Below are 18389 nucleotides of genomic sequence, written 5' to 3' on the forward strand. Positions count from 1 at the left end.
TCCGCCCGACGGCGCAGAAGTCCCCCCAACGGCGTCATACCTCGCCTTAGCATCACGGCCGTTTTATGCTTGTTTGTTTTGCGGGGGAGCCCCCCAATTTGCACGTCGATCCCCCGCTGGGTTTGGTAGACGCTTCAATCATAGGGACTCTTGGCTCCCCGGGATAATTGGCGACCACCAATCGGCCCGCTAGCGAGAAAAGCCTAAATTACAAGAGATGTGAATCGGGTGAGCTTTGTCCGTTGCATGTTCAATTGAGATTGAGTTTTTGGCTGGTTGATCGGTGAAGATGCTGTTCGTCAGCTTAGTGCTGCAATGCTGATGTGCAGGCTTCGGGTTATCGTTTTCCCTTTGGATGGCATCTGGTTGCTGACATGCGTCATGGGAAATCTCACAATCTAAGGCACTTGTGTCAGCATGGCTAATGCACCGGGACGTCCGAGCAAGGCTTGCGATGTCTGTAAAAAGCAAAAGGTCAGAATAATTAAATTCAAATGTTCCGAGTCTTATTAACTTTGCATTCCAGATACGCTGCTCCGGAGAGCGACCCAGCTGTAAGCGATGCGTCAGGTTGAAGAATACCTGCCAATATGACACCAGTCGGACTCACAGTAGAGCGGCTAAGGGAACGAGGAAATCTGCAGGTGCACATGCAACTTCACGTTCGGTTCACTCGAGTCATCTGGACCCAGTTGTTCGACCAGCTTTTCTCAGCATCGAACCTGCATCAAACCACGATTTGTTTAAAGTCATCGCCCCATCATTGGTCAATACCCTGGTTGAGCTATATTTTGACAATGTCTATCAATCCACTCTTCTTTTACAAAAGGCCACATTTTTGCAATCTGTTGCATATCAGACCGTTAAGTCTCATATTCTTCTTAGCATTTGTGCCTGGGGCGCCAAGTAAGCCTCCATTCTCATCTCCCGGCTGAACCTATCTGACAACCAAGTTTCTACCGTGATGATTCGGGGAAAGCTACTCTCAAAGACCAAGGTCTCATGACAAAGTGGGCTAAAGAAGCCGGAGCACTGGTCTTTCAAGATGCTGAAGAGCTCAACGATGATAATCTCGTGACGTTCTGCAATTTATCGCTGTTCTGGCATAGCCAAGGTTCATGGAAGATAAGCTATCTTCACAAAGGTGCGCCCACTCAGGTTTAACCTTTTCATTGCTGACTTTACCAGGTAATGCCTGTCAACTCCTCCACATAAACGGAACAGGTCCAAAGAACGGCTCGTCACTCGAAGCTGAATTGCGACGAAGACATTTCTGGGCATGTTATTTGTTTCACTGCTTCAGTTGCGAGAAGCTCTTTCGCTTTGAAGCGATTTCCGATATTGAGAATCTGCCGCTGCCTTGGTCTGAAGAAGATTTTGCGGTTGGGACTTCGAGCTCGGCGGTCGCAACGATTGCGAATGGAACTTGCTCAGGAAGTATTTTTGCAGAGCTCATACACGGTCTCAATCTATGGTAGGTCAAATCTCGTCTGTCAACAATTTTGCTGACTTCTCAGGTCGTCTGTCGTGTCTGCCGTCAGATCCGAGGGCGATCTCAATTCGCGCCTTCGAGAAATCTTTAGGGTCGAGAACAACATCTCCTCATGGTGGGACAATGTTCCTGTGGCGTTCAAGCTTGATGCATCTACTGTCTCAAGCATACCACGGAATATTTTACCCAAAATTATTCTCACCAACCTCGCCTACCACCAGTCCCTCTGTGCACTGCACTCATCCATCGTTCCGCTCTTCTGCTGGTCGAAAGGTGACAAGACTTACTCATCAGCCAGACAATTATCTGCCCAAGTCGCGTTTGATCACGCTATTGCAATTTCCAGTCTCATATCTGCGATATTAACTACTGGTTATCCGCTTAGTTCGATGCCAATATTTGTCGCATATGCAGCTTACTCCAGCTGTGCCATTCAGATCCCTTTTCTTTGGTGTACCGAGCCATCAGTCAAGGAGCGAGCGCAATCCAACATCGACGCCAATATTAAAATGACGCAGGGCATGTCAAGTTACTGGAAGTTAGCTTCATTACTGGTGAGTGTCTTCATTATATAGATATGATGTCGCTGAGATTAACGCGGGGACAGCAACTTTATGTGCGGTGCCTTCACAATGTTCATAAACGCAACCCGCCTGTAATTTCTGGCGAACCCAAGTATATGGATATCTCGGCACTCGTTGACTTTGACGTCGATGCGTCGCTTGCAAAATCGTCGATTTTACAATTTGCTGGCATGTTGCGATCTGATGACAATGGATATGTCAAAGCCGGAGATGAAACCTCTGACCCAACTACGACCACTGCTGCTGGTAGTGGCAACGTGTTGTCCAATCCTCAACTTTCAGACCTCACAGCGAATACGAGTAACCCGAGCACGATAATCCCGCAAACTCCGATACAACTTGACTCAGGATCGATTGAGTGGCCGGCTTTGGACATATTCAACTCACTTATCGATGCGGATATGGCCGGTCTTTTTTCGATCGACGACAATTTCGATTTAGCGTTCATAGATGCAGATCAGACCTCATGGGATTTCGCCTCGATGTAGAAATACCCTAGAGCTTCGACTGGCGCCGCTTTGAGTTGTCATATGACAAATCATCTTAGCGCAGACGATATCGTACTAGCGGTGACATTCTCCGAGTCGGTAAATTATGCCATTGGTCAAACAAGTCTCGAACTAGATAGTGGGACCGGTAAATGCCTCGGCACGGAAAAGATGAACTCCATAATGACGATTGAGATGGAGGTTTAGAGCAGTATAAGAACAACTGACTCGCAGTCCTATAGCCTAACTCCACAACCCTCAATCACATTCAACTCATCAAAATGCCTATCACAGTTCATCACCTCCAAGTCTCCCAGTCAGAGCGCATCCCCTGGCTCTGCGAAGAACTCGGCATCGAATATGATCTCAAGCAATACAAACGCTCTCCCCTCCTCGCACCCGCCGACTTCAAGGCCATTCACCCCATGGGCGCCGCCCCCGTCATAACAGACGGCCAAACAACACTCGCCGAAAGCTGCGCATGCATCGAATACATCAGCCACAAATACGCCAACGGCTCTCTCTTCCTTACCCCCGATCACCCAGCGTATGCTGATTTCTTGTACTGGTGGCACTACGTCGACGGAACGCTCCAAACAGCACTAGGTCGAATTATGCTGATCCGCTCTGCCAAATTGAGCGATGATAACCCTGTTGTGCAGTTTGGAAAAGCCAAGTACAGACAGGCGCTGAAGTTGCTGGATGAAAGGGTTAAGAGTAATGAGTGGCTTGCGGGCGAGGAGTTTACGGCTGCTGATATCATGGTTGTGTTTCCGCTCACGACGATGAGATACTTTTCGCCGTATAGTCTGGAGGAGTATCCTAATGTTTTGAAGTATCTTGAGAGGATTGCGCGGAGGGAGGGGTTTAAGAAGACGATGGAGAAGATCGATAACAGTATGGAGCTGTCGATGGGTGCGAGCCCGCCTCAGAGCCCTTTCAAGCTGTGATTTGGGGATCTAAAGATAAGATTATAGGGTATAGAACACGCGGAGTACGGAATAGTGTAGTATAAAGGTCTAGACTTTCTTCTCAATCAAATATCAGCCCTACTCTCAACCTTGTAGCTGACATGCATCACGAGCGATAGCTCAGTCGCTCATTGGCGGACTTGCCGCTGATACTCTGGGCGATATCGCTGACAGGATTCAACTCGTCAGCACTGTCAGCCAAACCACCTGAAGGAGTCAATCTAGGCTGCAAATGAGACACCTTTTCCTGCAATATGAAGGGACTGAGATTGATGGAGAAGTAGCTAGTACGGGAGTGATAGTGCTGACATTGACCCACCCTCCACTATAAATACTGGCTTCCATCCACTTCGTTCCCCGTTACTAAGGCGTCTCAAAGAAATCGCTATATCGCATCATGTCTACAAACTCGGAAAAGCCCGTCATCGCCATCGCCCAAGGTGCTTGGCATCGCGCAAGCCACTACAAAGGCCTTGTGCAGTCCTTGACCGACAGGGGCTTCACAGTTCTTCAACCCGATAATGTCACAGCTGGTAACGATGAAAACATCAAAGGCAAGACTCATCTAGACGACGTCAAAGCCATTCGGCAGTCTCTTCGACCGGCCCTTGATGAAGGCAAGCGGATCGTGTTGGTCTGCCATAGCTACGGAGGCATTACGGGCTCTGCCGCCGCTGAAGGCTACCAGGTTCATGAACGAGGGGCAAAGGGTCTTTCTGGGGGTGTTTCGCACGTCGTCTATATCGCAGCGTTTGCTCTACCGGTGAAGGGTCTTTCTCTTCTGTCCGCCGCTGGAGGCCAACATGGTGCTTTTCTCGACAGAACGGTAAGCTACGCAAAGCCTGACATCGGGCCAGAATACTACTAACATGTTCCCAGGACGATATTTGCTATCTAAACGACAAGGCACAAAACGCTTTCTACAACGATTGTGCTCCCGAAGTAGGCAAGAAGGCAATCAGTGAATGTGTCAATCACAGCACAGCGTCTCTCGAAACACCCGCAGACTTTGTCGCCAGAGATATCACAGTGCCCAAGACGTATGTTGTCTGTGAGATTGATAACGCAGTTCCCGTGCAGGGACAGTTGGCTATGGTTGGTGCGATGGGAGATGCAGTCAGTGTGGAGAAGATAGAGGCAGGGCATTGTCCGTTTCTGAGTGAGAAGACTCTACCTAAGGTTGTGGAGATTATCGAGAAGGCTGCGCAGTAAACCCTGCTCGAAATAGGTCAGGAAGGATGAGAGGTTCAGATGCAGAACTTAAGAAACGGAACAGAAAGACACATTGGTTAACTCTTGTTATTTGTATCTAGCCTATAGACTAACAGAGGGGTTCAATGATCCAGACGGGTACATATCACCATGCAATAGTAACACAAACAAGACCACAAGTCATTAAGCATGCTCAAACACAGCACCCAACAGATCCCCTTCACCCACCAACCTCAATATCTCTTATTCAGTTCTCAACCGCCAAAGCCTTCTGTAAAGCCTCAGGGTTTCTAGGCTTGAAAATAGCCTTGTATCGACGAGGCAAAGCGACAAGACTTGTTGGATCCAAGCTACCAGTGATAGGATGGCAATCAACCTCATCGGACTTCTCAATCTTGAGACTGTTCAGAAGTCTCATATAGACAAGGTACAGCTCTCGGTTGGCGAGGAGAGAGCCAGCGCACATACGGTAACCAACGCCGTATGTGAAGAGAGGAGCATCGGGCTGTTCGAACCATCGCTCAGGACGGAAGACCTCAGGATCAGACCAGACTTGATCGTCTGCAGAATGTTAGTCACGATACACAAGACAAGAGGCGAGTGGAGGCTTACCCATATTGCAAGCCCAAGCATTCAAGAAAACAACAGTGCCCTTGGGAATAGTAACACCCTCATAGACAATATCCCTAATCGAAGCTCTCGGCAGCGCCAGTCTCAGAACAGTGTAATATCTCAACGACTCCTTCACAAGCGCAACGATATACTCGCACTTCTGATCATCCTGCTCATCGCACATGGGCTGCTTCTCGCTGTAAAACTTCCTAATCTCCGAGACAGCCTTTTCCTGAATCTCAGGATGTTGGCTCAAATACGCGACAAACCACGCAACCTGTGTAGTAACAGTGTCAAGACCGCCTGACAACATGGTGAGACTGATGGAGGTGAGTTCGTCCTTGTTCAGCTTGGCCTCCTTGTCCATTATCACATTGGCTTGGATACAGGGCTTATAAGTCCCGTTTGCGATACGTTCGTCAAGACCGTTATTAAGATCAGTCAGGTACTTATCCCGACGGTTTCGCATCTCCTTTGCCTTGGCAGAGTGCATGTTGAAAGGGTTCAAACGGAGGAGAGGAATGTAATCTTGGAGATTGCCAGTGGTTGAGCGGAAACGACTGATTTCTTCCTCGACGTGGGTGATTTCAGAGAAAAGATCGTCCTTTTGACTCTTAAGTCGAATACCCCAGTTGAGAGTGAGTGCGAGAGATAGAGAAAGGCGTTGAATCATGGGCATAGGGTCGACGGGGATATTGCCGCCCTTGCCATACTCGAAAAGCTCCCTGACAAAGTCGCGCGTTTCGACATCGAGATGATCGACGTATGTTGCGACTGATGGACGGTTGAGAGCTGAGGCAGCGCCCTTGCGACGACGCTTGAGGGAGTCGCTGTAGGGAGAAGTGCCGATTGTAGTACCAGCAGTATCAGAGAGAACCTAAACCGTCAGCAATTCCATTGTAAATCATCGATACTGAGAGTGTGCTTACCTTGTGAAAGGTGTAAAATTCGGGTCTCGAGCTCAAAGCCTGTGCATTCGCACCAAAAATAGTCCTCGCAGCGGCCGCAGAATTGACAACAACAATAGGAATGTTCCCCAATTGAATCTGATAAACAGGACCGTACTTTTTCGCCCAAGCGCGGTATTTCTCAGCGGCGTTGATGTGAATGTCCCAGATATTGCCGATCAGCGGTAACCCCGAAGGGCCCTTCAAGTTGCTGATCCTCGCGTTGTGACGAATGAGTTCGTTGATGAAGATGTAGATCAGCGGGCCAATCAGGAGCGTCACGAGGAGGGACTGGCCCTTGTTCTCGTGGACTTGGTTGTTCAGCGAAACAAGCAGGTTAGCGATCGTCATGATGAAGCCTTGGGTGAATCTGCGTGCTAGTGAGTGAGATTTTTGGAATACGGATTACTTTCAGCTCTATATACCATCCCAAAGTCAATGTCTACCCTCCATAACACGAAAATACGCCAAGTGTAACCCCACAGTCCAGAAGCTGTCTAGCTCATCCAACCCCGCAAACGATTTAGTCTTCCGACTCGGAAACCTCGGAAGATTTTCCGAGAAGCCCTCTTTAACCTGTGATTTCCAATCCAGGACCCCTCAGTCGACTTCTTGACCTTTCGGAAATTGTTTTACTGTTCGCCATGTCTGAAGAGCACCCGGTACTAAAGCCGAAAAAGCGGAACTCGGCCGATGCTGAGAGCGTTGGCGATACACCTGCTCCACGGAGTAAGAGGGGCAAATACACCTCTGTTGCTTGGTGAGTGAGAGATCCATGGTGATGGAGTTGAGTGATTGTTGATCTGGAGTAGTGATGATTGTAAGAAAAAGAAACTCAAGTGTATTCCCTCAGAGGATAACGCGTGTGAGAGATGTATCGCTGGTGGATTGACGTGTACGTTCGTGACGAGTTCACAAGCTACCAAAGAAAAGCCCGATGAGTAAGTATTGCACTGCATTCAAAGAATGAACTGACAAATCAGCAGTAATCAAAATATCCAAGCTCTGAACCATCAATTATCAGAGCTTCGTCAGCAAATGTCAGACCTCGTCGGCGTCGTCCGCGAGCTCAAAGACCAGAACCAGAACCAACATCAAACCCTTCCCCATGATGCATCAACCGTATCATCCCACAACATAGTAACCCACTCGCCCGCGAGCACGCACCGCGGCGAAATGCCCAAACAGCCCCAATTCGTCGGCCCAACGCGCTCCGCCTTTGGCATCCTCGTCAGCGAACGCTCCCTCAATCGCATGGGCGTCCCTAAATTCGACTCCATGCCTCCCAGCGGGGCGCAATCTCCCATCGAGCCAGCCCTGGACTCCATTAATGATCTAAGTTTCTGGCACTGCTGCACGGCGAGTGACATCACAAAGTATCTCGTCAATTTCCAGGAGGAGGTCGAGTCGGTGTATCCGTTTATCGACATCGCGGAGTATATCGCGCAGTCGAAGGAGATACTGCAGGCGATTCGTGGTGGTGGGTTTGAGGATGAGGGGAGGGTGAGCAGTAAGGACATTGATATTGCAAAGGTGGCGATATCAACGGGAATTTTACTCGAGGAGCCGAGTAAGCTTGAGTTGGCGACGGCGATTGTGGATTCGGTGCAGACGAATGTATCGAGTATTCTGAGTCCACAAGTTGATTTGAAGGAAGTCCAGCTTTTGGCAATGCTGGTACGTCTCCCCCACTATCGCGAAAATGGTTGGATTACTGACAGGAGTAGAGTATATACTACTTCCATGCAGGCGAGGAGCTATTAGCCTGGCGGTCTATCGGCATAGCAGCACGGCAAGCTCTAGAAATGGGCCTTCATCGAAAGAGGAGTCTTTTGGATAACTTCAAAGACACAGATTCTCGGCGCTTAGCTACACGGGTGTTTTGGTGCGTGTACGTGCTTGATCGACGATGGAGTTTTGGAACGAGTTTATCGTTTGCGCTGGTTGATAAGGACGTTGATCCAGAACTACCAAAACCTGTAAGTTTGTTTGTGAGAGACATTGATCTAAGCTGATTAGAATAGGATGAAGAGTATTTGTATCTTCAGTGTATGGTTGGATATGGTCAACTATGCTCTAAAATCTGGGAAGCTATTCCGCCTTTTGGATCAGCTTCTCAGACCATTCCAGATGATACAGCTGCTATTCTCGATCTGAAAACTCAAGATTGGCTGGACTCTATTCCACCGCATCTCCGACTTCGTCATCCACGTCTTGGCCTTGCACCACGAGCCCAACCTCGACTGCCACATCGTCTGCGGGCGCTATTATACCTCCGTGGCAATTACGCTCGTATCCTCATTTATAGGCATCATCTGATGAGCACGGCGAGCATAGCTGCGAATCCACAGAATGCATGGTTGGTAGTCGATATAGCGCAGGATACTATCCAAGTCCTGGTTCATCTGCACGCTACGACGGATATCTACAAACGACAGCAGAATGTCTTCAACTACTTCCTGCTCAGTGCTTTGGCAGTTATTTTCTTGGCTGTGTGTCACGCCCCAGAGATCTTCTCCGTGCCGTGCAAACGCACCTTCTCAGATGGTGTTGAACTAGTGCGAGGATTATCACGACATAACATTGTGAGCAAAAGACTTTGGAAGAGTATTCGCGGTATGATTCCCCGAATGAACACCTTTGGCTTTCCTCAAAACGGCGAAGACGGCGAGCCTCGAAAAGATGATGAAACTGGGGCTACAAATGAGCAGACTGTTCCGCAAGTCGAAGTCAACGCTGAAGAGCACGTCCCCATGGCAATGCCTGAAAACGAAGCCTTTTCCTTCGGCGACATGATGTTTGGTGACGCAGACGTTGCGAATTCAGTTCCCGATATGTTCCAAATGAGCGAATCACTCCTCAACCTCTTTAACGCCTTCGGCGAAGGACAGCAATTCTTACAACCCGTTCCAAGCACATTCAGCGAAGAGGGAGAGTACGCAATGGCAGCAGAGCAAGGGAAGGATATATCCATGAGATTCCAAGGCTTAATATAACAATCTTATTCTAAACTATACAATCTCATTCTCAAAGTAAATCATCGCCACGCCCTCATTAACACTCTTCGCAAAGGTCCTCAGCTCAAGATGCGCAGCGCATTGTGTATCATAATAGTTAAAATCCTCCTGCGATGCGAATGTCGAGATAGCCACGATTGTGAAGCCTTGCGAGCGCTGATCTGCTTTTGCTTTTCCAGCTTGCACTGAGACGATGTATGGCTTTCCGTCCTTTGAAATGTTAGAGGGGAAAAGATTGGGGGGGTTGAGAGGGGAGTACTTTTGTGGCCTTTTGGGGCATTTGCTTGTAGAGATCGATGAGGTGTTGTTGATCCTCTGCCTTGGGGATCTTGAAAAGGGTGACGCGGGTGATTTTGCCGGACATGGTGAAAGATGGTGTGGAGTTGGTGGAGTGGAGAGGGAAGTACGGATATAGAGATTAGAAGTGTATTTGGAGGTTTGGAGGTTTATATGAAGTAGCTCGCTCGGAATTTGAGTTGAGATTTCCGGAGGGATTATTGGCTCCACTGTTGTGCAGAAATACGAAGAGGGAAAGTATGTCGGCACTTGGTCCGGATAGTGTCTTGTGGATATGGTTTTTGAGAGAATTGTATAGGCCTGTGGCCATAAATCACAGTCATCTTAAATTCCGACATGTTCTGTTCCACGATACGATACGAAAGTGTGATTTCAGTGCTTGGCGAATTTGCTATGATGATATGAAGCGAATTTCGTGATGTACGCCGTCTATAAGCTCTCAGCCCAATTCCCAACTGCAAATGGCGCACTTGTTGATCAACGATAATCTGCTGACGAGTAAACTCAAAGAGAAGGATCTCAGAAGTTCCAATGCATCACATTGTAGCCAATAAAATGATGCTCAAACAACAATTGTAAAATCTATAGTCTAAACAACCTAAGCCCTTCCTCAACCTCTCTAATCCCTCGGAACAGCAGCAATAATCGTACCCTCACACTCCCCAAACCCAACAAGCCCATCCTCAGCAGTACCAGACCAACCCGTAATAGTAATACTATCACCATCCTGAATAAACTTACGCTCCTCTCCTCCCTCCAACTTGACAAACTGCTTCCCGCCCATCGTCTGCTCAAGAAGACTTCCCTGCGTTCCGGGCTCAAGACCAGAAATCGTGCCTGAACCGAGTAAATCTCCTGTGCGCAGGTTACATCCTGACACGGAGTGGTGGGCGATCATCTGGGGCCAGGACCAGAGAAGGTTCTGGGATGAGACTTGGGTGATTTTCGTCTTGTTTCCCTTGGCAGCTGCATAATGTTAGTATCTCTAATTTCAAATGAGCCTAGGTGGTGACTTACTAGTGATAGAAACCTCAAGGTTGATATCGAGAATGGGGTCCTCCCTCTTCTCGTCAAGATACTTCTTCGGCGGAACTTCATTCTCCAATCCCTTTCCCCTAAAACCCTCTAACGCATCCGCTAAAACAACCCACGGACTAATCGTGGTCCCAAAGTTCTTCGCATTAAATGGTCCCAGCGGAACATACTCCCATTGCTGAATATCCCTCGCACTCCAATCATTCATAAGAACATATCCGAAGATATACTCCTCCGCATTATTCACATCAACAGGAGCACCGAGCTTATTCCCCTTGCTGATAAACATACCGAGCTCCAGCTCAATATCGAGTCGGGCGCAGGGTTGGAACACAGGCTCTTTGGCTTGAGGGTTAGGCAGGACTTGACCCCATGGGCGGTGGAGGGGTGTTCCTGAAACCACGACGGAACTTGCACGGCCGTGGTATGCGACGGGGAGATGGTTGTAATTAGGCTGCAGAGCGTTCGCAGCGCCGCGGAAGAGTGTACCCACGGTGTGAGCGTGGTTACGACCAGCGAAGAAATCAGTATAGTCGCCGATACTAAGCGGCAAGTGAGACCGAACATCTCCAATTGGAATCAGAGCTTGTTTTCGCAGGGATTCATTATCCTTGAGAATTTCGGGATATGGAGTCTCTTGGCGGAAGATATCTTGGAGATAAGCCCGTGTAGCTCTGTGCACGGGTCTTCCAAGAGCAGCAAAGTCGTTGAGGGTAGTTTGAGAAAAGACGCTGAGTTGATCGGCGGGGAAGTCGGCTAATTTGGAGAAACCGTTGTTTTGGGCAAACGCTGATAGATCAAGGACATGTTGGCCGATTGCAATTGCAGGGCGGTGCGTTGATTCAGCGGATGTTGAGATGATACCGAAGGGAATGTTTGCCAGTGAGAAGTGGCTTTTAGAAGGAATAGGTAACCAAGAAGCCATTTTGGATAATTTCGGATGTGAAGACCTTGAGAAAGATACAACAATTTGACAACGAAATATTCTCAGTGGCAATGCCGGTCTTTTAAGTCCTCTGCAAATAAAAGCCCGTCTATTTGAGATCATTATATCGCGCTGTAGAGTTGTATTAATGTCGTGATGCTGAATAAGTGCCTATCCTCATCGCGGGGTCGTTTCGGAAATTTCCATTCTTTCCGAGCAGGGACGGAGGGGTCGGGAACTATCAACCACTCGGAAACTCGGGCTTGGACCGAAGAAGATCGTTAAATAAAGAAGAAAGAACTGATTGATAAAGATTTCTTATCTGTTCTTTTGAGCATGACATATGTGATTTGATTATTGTGAAAATGCCTGTTACCAAGTTTTCGACGCCTGAGAAGTACGAGTACCTCAATGGCTTTGATTCATTCCACGAGTAAGTCCCGCTCTGCCTTGATGTGAAAGTGGCTAATGGAGCTAGATCTGAGTCTATTAAGGGAGCGCTGCCCATAGGCGCGAACTCACCCCAAAAGCCTCCTTATGGCTTGTATGCCGAGAAGCTTTCTGGTACAGCATTTACAGCTCCTAGGCATGAGAACCGCCAAACATGGCTGTACCGCATCCTCCCTTCCGCCTCACACTCAACATACAAACGCTTTAATGACGCCTCATCCCCAATCCTCAAAGCAAAATTGAACTATGAGCCCCAGCAACTACGCTGGGACCCCTTCGACATTGATGAAAACGTCGATTGGGTTCGTGGTCTAAAGCTCGTCTCCGGCGCAGGCGATCCCACTGTTAAGTCCGGTCTTGGAATCTACGTCTTCGCTGCGGGGAGGGACATGGACGCCAACACAGCGATGTACTCGTCTGACGGAGAGATGCTCATCGTTGCGCAGCATGGAGTTTTGGATATCCAGACCGAATTGGGACGACTGCTCGTGAGACCGAATGAAATTGCTATTGTCCCTAGGGGAGTGAGATATAGGATCACACTGCCTGAGGGGCCGGTGAGAGGGTATATTCTTGAGCTATACCAGGGACATTTCCAACTACCGGAGTTGGGACCTATTGGATCGAATTGTCTGGCGAACCCGCGGGACTTTCAGATCCCTGTTGCGGATTTTGATGAGGATACGAAGAGCACTTGGACAATTTTGAATAAGTTCAACAATGAGCTTTTTGTTGCGGAGCAGGGACATACCCCGTTTGATGTGGTGGCATGGCATGGAAAGTGAGTATCTCTCCCCCGAATTGACTGTTCAAAGCTAATCTTAACAGATGTGAGTTACAGATATGCATTGGCTTCTTGACAGAGAGTATCTGCTGACAGTCACAGTCTACCCATATAAATACGACCTAGGCCGCTTCTCCGTAATCGGCAGCACATCCTTCGATCACCCCGACCCCTCCATCTTCACCGTCCTCACCGGCCCATCCGACCATCCCGGCACCGCCATCGCTGACTTTGTAATCTTCCCTCCGCGCTGGCTCGTGCAAGAAGACACATTCCGCCCGCCGTGGTACCACCGCAACACCATGTCCGAGTTCATGGGATTAATCTGCGGACAGTACGATGCCAAGACCGGAGGTGGTTTCCAGCCAGCGGGCGCTAGTCTGCACAATATCATGACTGCGCATGGTCCGGATGCTGATTCTTATGAGAGGGCGAGTAATGCGGAGTTGAAGCCTGTCAAGGTTGGAGAGGGGAGCATGGCGTTTATGTTTGAGAGTAGTTTGATGTTGGGGATTACGGATTGGGGCTTGGAGACTTGTAAGAAGGTGCAGCCTGATTATAATAAGCATAGTTGGGAGGAGTTGAAGGTCCACTTTAAGAGGCCGTCTTAGGTGGGGCTGGTGAATGTAATCTTGATGGCTTGAGATACTGTTAGTCTTAGAATTCTGGTCTGTATGGGAGAATATAAATTATAAAGACTGTATTACTAAGATTAGTCTGTGTTGACTTTGTAGTATTTAATAATGTAGAAAAGTTTATATATGACTCAGAAAGAGAGACCTGAAGATCTCATTAAGAGATCGGCCTAACCAAATAGCTATACTGCCCGGGGGTAACTGTGGCCTGATCATGGCATCTTTTCACCGGAGGTGAATCTAGTATGGCTTAAAGCCGAACCTGTACCCCAGATTCAGTTTGCGGGCAAAGGTGATAAGGATATGGGAAAGCTCAAGGTTAGATGCCAGCTATAATGCCCTTGGACCAAATCTCCTGATTATCCTCTCAGATGTGCCACCGTGTACGGCATGATTACCGCAATAACTGAAGTCAGCACTTCCTTGCCAGCGTCTGGATCACCAATAGCCTACCAGAGCTCTCGCTTTGTCTCTGGGAGCCTTGGCTTTACTATGGGATATCTTTGCTGTTACTTCTTCTTTGGCATCCCTATTGCCTACGAGATCACTGCCAGTGCCTTGGTCATTGAGTACTGGCCAAACGCGGTACCTGCTGCCGCGTGGATCACCATTATACTTGTTGTCATTATTTCTCTCAACCTCTCGTCAGTGGAGTCTACACCGAAACAGAATTATGGTTGGCGTCTGTCCAGTTATCATGCTTGTTGGACCTGTGATGTTATCAGTAGAGCTATGCCTCTTCACACGATAAGCTTGGTTCCCGGTACTCGAAACACGGTGCAATGAACGAGTATTTGGCACATGGTGACGCTGGTCGCTTCAGAGGGTTTCTCTACGCTTTCAAGTTTTCGGTCTTTTGCTTCAACTAAGGACCAGAGTTGATAGAGTTGACCAGTGGAGAAATGAAAACACCGAGCTATAGTTAATATTAAAGTCTCATTATAGTAGACTTTTATCAGTAATACTTGGGATAGTTCTATAGTTTATGATCTGCATTTAAGGTTATTTAAAATTATGTAAATGACAAAACTAATTCTGCTGTCAAAAGCCAGGATTCCAATAACAGGTCTTCAAATATTAATTGATGCCGTCTTTAATTCTTACCTTCTGACCTGTTTTTGTGTTATCACTTCTCAAATAACGATTTTGAAATATTAAACCAAATACTATAAGTTCTGGTTATAATAAATTAACTCAAAAGTCAATATCTGTTCCCCAAAGCTGCCAACTCAGGTTGGTGGATAAATGTACAGGGTATGTCTACTCCCGAACTCGTTTCAAAAAATACTGCGGAATGCAAAATTACTCAGATCAATCAATTCGGGGTCGTTGCTCAAAGTTTAATTGAAGTTCTCGAAACTCAAGTACTTTATTCGACTCAGTCTCAACCATTGTGGATAAAACTTTGTTTTGCCGTCCCATTTAATCTTGGGTAATGGCACGGCTAGCACGGTCTCATGCGTTATTTGCGACGGGCGCTAACACGGCTCGGCAGAAGATCATCAGTCGTGACTGTTGAGAGACGAAAAGCTTGAATACGAGCAGCCAAAACGTCAGTCATAGACGCTCAATTGACTTTTTGGCAACGGACAAGTCTTGACTAACAGGAGTCAAAAAGTGAGGCTATAGCGAAAGCAGTAATTCAGCGGTCAGCACGTGGCGCGATCAGCGAAACTCGATGACACACAAAAAAAAAGAGAGAGAGGGAAAAAGAAAAAGAAAAAAAAAAGGGAGGCTGGGCCCTTGAAACCAGTCTCATTAACCTTATTGTTATCGTTGAACAGAGTATCACCTCGTACCGGCACGGCTCCTCACATCCGATCGTGCCACAAAAGAGTCGCGAAGGACGGCGTCCGAGGGGGCGCTAGAAACAAGCGGTATTGGTTCGAGAAGTTCTGTCGAGATCTCAGCCACCTCGGGAAGGTTATCTCCAAGGGTGTCGTCTGACTGCCTAAACGCGTGGCGAGGCGTTCTTGTTAGTGCTTGTCAGACTCGCGTGTGGCTTGCATGCGGAGGAATGCAAATGGCTTGCTTATCAACGATAGCGATCACGTATTTTTCCAGAGTACGGAGCAACTACTCGTTATGCAGATCGGATGCGTCTTGTGTCTAACCGAGACAAAGATCCCCCATTGTTGAACCAATTGTTTCAATTATAGAGATAAGGTCTCCACGTAAGATTACAAGGATATTTTGTCCCATCCGTCCTTTTGTAGCGCCCGATGACGATTAGAAGCTAGCACACACTCTCTCAAGTAAACAAGCAGTGGATAAGACAAAATGAGGGGTAGAAGTGCCGTCAAGCCTGAACGAAATCAAGATCGGCGCCTCCAAAAAAAGAGCCAAAAGATCCCTGCGCTTTTGGAGAAGAGAGCTCGCCAGGATAGGAAGGTCTGTGGGCGGAACTTTTGCTCTCCACACTTGTACCGAGTGAGGCAGTTCCCGATACAACATGGATGCTGCTGTATGTACGATGCCGTTCTTACCGGTCAATCTGTACATACATTTGGGCTATGCAACGATAATCCTTGACATGGTGCAAGTGCCGTGTTTCCGTGCTGTGACATCAGATTATCCATGACGCAGTATTCAATTTTGGGTGATCAATGCAAGACCCTTATGCTCTGTGCAGCTATAAGAACCTCCCCGCCATGACCAATTGATCGTCTCTGCACGACCAAAACTGTACTGTCTTTCCAAAATGCGGTTCAGTCTGATCAGCACTCTTCTGGCCTTTGGGACTCTGTCCCAGGCTGCCTTCAACAAGGATGCCATCAACGCCTTCAATCGCGTGCATCCTCGCCGATACGATCAGAGGCGCGCTGCTGCACCGGTCGCCCCGGAGGAGTCTGCCTTTGAGAAGCGATCCAAGAGCAAGTTCCTGAACAAGAATTCTGAAAAGTTTGTTGTCAACGGGTCTGCTATTCCTGAGGTCAAGTTCGACGTTGGAGAGTCTTATGCTGGACTGCTCCCGATTTCTCAGGATCCTAAAGAGGAGCGCAAGCTGTACTTTTGGTTCTTCCCTAGCACCAACCCCAAGGCTAAGCGAGACGAGGTCGTCATTTGGTAGGTCTTGGTCTAATTGATAGATTGGAGGGTAGTGCTGACTTTTTTTTTTTTAAGGTTGAACGGTGGTCCTGGCTGCAGTTCGCTCAGTGGTCTCCTCACTGAGAACGGTCCTTTCCTCTGGCAAGAGGGAACTCTCGCCCCCGTGCCCAACACCTACAGCTGGACCAACCTGTAAGTTTCACGCTTATCTCTGAATCGTGGCTTGACTAACAGGACTAGCACAAACGTTATCTGGATCGAACAGCCCGTCGGTGTAGGCTACAGCCAAGGCAAGCCCAACATCACCAACGAAGTCGAGCTCGGCAAGCAGTTCATCGGCTTCTGGAAGAACTTTATCAACACCTTTGAGCTCAAGGGCGCCACCACCTACATCACTGGAGAGTCCTACGCAGGCTACTACGTCCCCTACATCGCCGATGCCTTCATCACTGCCAACGATGACGATTACTACAAGCTTGGCGGCGTGGCTATCAATGATCCTATCATCGGTGACGGCACTCTTCAGCAGCAGGCTGTCATCTACCCGTACATCGAGTACTGGTCGAACCTGTTCTACCTCAACCAGACATACATGAATGCCCTGCGATGGACGCATCAGCACTGCGGGTATGAGAAGTATCTCAAGAAGTATGGAACTTTCCCTCCGCCCGAGGAGAAGTTCCCTGTTCTGCCTGATCCCTATGCCAATACGAATCCCAAGAGCAACTATACTTGTGATATCTTCGACTGGGCTTACTCCGCTGCTCTTGATTCGAACCCTTGCTTCAACATCTATCACATCACTGATACCTGCCCCCATCCTTACAGCCAGCTCGGCATTGTCAACCAGGTAAGCTCATCTCTACCATTTCTGCAAACCAGTGCTAACAAGTACAGGGTGACTATTCTCCCCCCGGTGCCCAGGTCTACTTCAACCGCACAGACGTCAAGAAGGCCCTCAACGCTCCCACCGATGTGACCTGGTATCAGTGCACTCCTAATAATGTATTTGGTTTCGGTAACCCCAAATCCAGCCGCAGCGACACTTCCCTCGCGCCCGCTCAGACCGATGTGCTCAAGCGCGTCATTGAGCACACCAATAACACCATCATCGGAGTCGGCCGTCTCGATTTCCTTCTCCCTCCCAACGGAACGCTCTTCGCCATCCAGAACGCTACTTGGAACGGCAAGAAGGGTTTCCAGAAGTATCCCCAAGACAAGCAGTTCTACGTCCCCTTCCACATCGACTACAACGGCGGACGACTCAGTGAGGAGGGTATTGTTGGACAGTGGGGTGAGGAGCGTGGTCTGACATGGTATGAGGTTCAGCTTGCGGGCCATGAACTTCCCGGATATAGTGCTGGCTCGGGTTACCGTGTTCTTGAGAAGTTGCTGGGAAGAATCAAGAACCTGGGAACGATTGAGAACTTTACTACGCAGAAGGGTAACTTCCAGGGCAACCCTCATGAGCGCGACTTTAGCGTCGTGAACCCTCTGGGTCTTCCTTGGGGCCATGGATTTACCTACGCTTAAGCGGTTATCTGAGGATAATTCTGAGCAATAAAGAACCAAACTATTTATTTAAGCAAAATACTTAATTGCACGAGTGAGCTAAAGCTTACCTATAGGAAACCTCAGACTTCAAGGATGGAATTTGAACGCCACTTTCGGAAATCCCATCCCACATGACGAACTCAAATTCTCGCAGCCATTCCCATCGCGCAATTTACTGCTCGATGTGACATGATCCCTCCATCACTCTTCAGGGTTGTCGACTGAGCCTTAAACATGCAATACAAGGGCCAAACTAACCGTCAAATTGCTTCGGATACCACTGACGTGCCAGCGGTACAGAGCATGTACTTACTCAGTCGCCAGATCGCAGCATGGCT

General features: G+C 48.4%; 9 protein-coding genes across 9 annotated transcripts; 6 read left to right on the forward strand and 3 right to left on the reverse strand.

Moving 5' to 3' along the window:
• Nucleotides 1-417: 417 nt before the first annotated feature.
• FPRO_05668 (uncharacterized protein) lies at nucleotides 418-2564 on the forward strand (the record flags this gene model as incomplete). The annotated part of the gene is made up of 6 exons (XM_031229503.1): nucleotides 418-474; nucleotides 527-906; nucleotides 954-1144; nucleotides 1189-1474; nucleotides 1518-2046; nucleotides 2100-2564. 6 exons carry the CDS (start codon nucleotides 418-420, stop codon nucleotides 2562-2564), a joined length of 1908 nt encoding a protein of 635 aa, XP_031079733.1.
• Nucleotides 2565-2845: 281 nt separating this feature from the next.
• Nucleotides 2846-3514, forward strand: FPRO_05667 (uncharacterized protein; the record flags this gene model as incomplete). Its single annotated transcript, XM_031229504.1, has 1 exon — nucleotides 2846-3514. One exon carries the CDS (start codon nucleotides 2846-2848, stop codon nucleotides 3512-3514), a length of 669 nt encoding a protein of 222 aa, XP_031079734.1.
• Nucleotides 3515-3932: 418 nt separating this feature from the next.
• On the forward strand, nucleotides 3933-4747 carry FPRO_05666 (uncharacterized protein; the record flags this gene model as incomplete). The annotated part of the gene is made up of 2 exons (XM_031229505.1): nucleotides 3933-4361; nucleotides 4415-4747. 2 exons carry the CDS (start codon nucleotides 3933-3935, stop codon nucleotides 4745-4747), a joined length of 762 nt encoding a protein of 253 aa, XP_031079735.1.
• Nucleotides 4748-4994: 247 nt separating this feature from the next.
• FPRO_05665 (uncharacterized protein) lies at nucleotides 4995-6657 on the reverse strand (the record flags this gene model as incomplete). The annotated part of the gene is made up of 3 exons (XM_031229507.1): nucleotides 4995-5308; nucleotides 5360-6236; nucleotides 6289-6657. The coding sequence occupies 3 exons, from the start codon at nucleotides 6655-6657 to the stop codon at nucleotides 4995-4997; spliced, it is 1560 nt and encodes a 519-aa protein (XP_031079736.1).
• Nucleotides 6658-6950: 293 nt separating this feature from the next.
• On the forward strand, nucleotides 6951-9302 carry FPRO_05664 (uncharacterized protein; the record flags this gene model as incomplete). Its single annotated transcript, XM_031229508.1, has 5 exons — nucleotides 6951-7066; nucleotides 7119-7247; nucleotides 7293-7983; nucleotides 8034-8285; nucleotides 8331-9302. The coding sequence occupies 5 exons, from the start codon at nucleotides 6951-6953 to the stop codon at nucleotides 9300-9302; spliced, it is 2160 nt and encodes a 719-aa protein (XP_031079737.1).
• Nucleotides 9303-9317: 15 nt separating this feature from the next.
• Nucleotides 9318-9687, reverse strand: FPRO_05663 (uncharacterized protein; the record flags this gene model as incomplete). The annotated part of the gene is made up of 2 exons (XM_031229509.1): nucleotides 9318-9533; nucleotides 9583-9687. 2 exons carry the CDS (start codon nucleotides 9685-9687, stop codon nucleotides 9318-9320), a joined length of 321 nt encoding a protein of 106 aa, XP_031079738.1.
• Nucleotides 9688-10239: 552 nt separating this feature from the next.
• On the reverse strand, nucleotides 10240-11580 carry FPRO_05662 (putative fumarylacetoacetate hydrolase; the record flags this gene model as incomplete). The annotated part of the gene is made up of 2 exons (XM_031229510.1): nucleotides 10240-10586; nucleotides 10638-11580. The coding sequence occupies 2 exons, from the start codon at nucleotides 11578-11580 to the stop codon at nucleotides 10240-10242; spliced, it is 1290 nt and encodes a 429-aa protein (XP_031079739.1).
• A 365-nt stretch (nucleotides 11581-11945) lies between these two features.
• Nucleotides 11946-13425, forward strand: FPRO_05661 (putative homogentisate 1,2-dioxygenase; the record flags this gene model as incomplete). Its single annotated transcript, XM_031229511.1, has 3 exons — nucleotides 11946-12013; nucleotides 12059-12811; nucleotides 12894-13425. 3 exons carry the CDS (start codon nucleotides 11946-11948, stop codon nucleotides 13423-13425), a joined length of 1353 nt encoding a protein of 450 aa, XP_031079740.1.
• Nucleotides 13426-16150: 2725 nt separating this feature from the next.
• On the forward strand, nucleotides 16151-18030 carry FPRO_05660 (putative SERINE-TYPE CARBOXYPEPTIDASE F PRECURSOR; the record flags this gene model as incomplete). The annotated part of the gene is made up of 4 exons (XM_031229512.1): nucleotides 16151-16515; nucleotides 16573-16689; nucleotides 16738-17347; nucleotides 17395-18030. The coding sequence occupies 4 exons, from the start codon at nucleotides 16151-16153 to the stop codon at nucleotides 18028-18030; spliced, it is 1728 nt and encodes a 575-aa protein (XP_031079741.1).
• Nucleotides 18031-18389: the final 359 nt, after the last annotated feature.

The sequence above is a fragment of the Fusarium proliferatum genome, assembly GCF_900067095.1.
Source record: "Fusarium proliferatum ET1 genome assembly, contig: FPRO_scaffold003, whole genome shotgun sequence".
NCBI classification, from domain to species: Eukaryota; Fungi; Ascomycota; class Sordariomycetes; order Hypocreales; family Nectriaceae; genus Fusarium; species Fusarium proliferatum.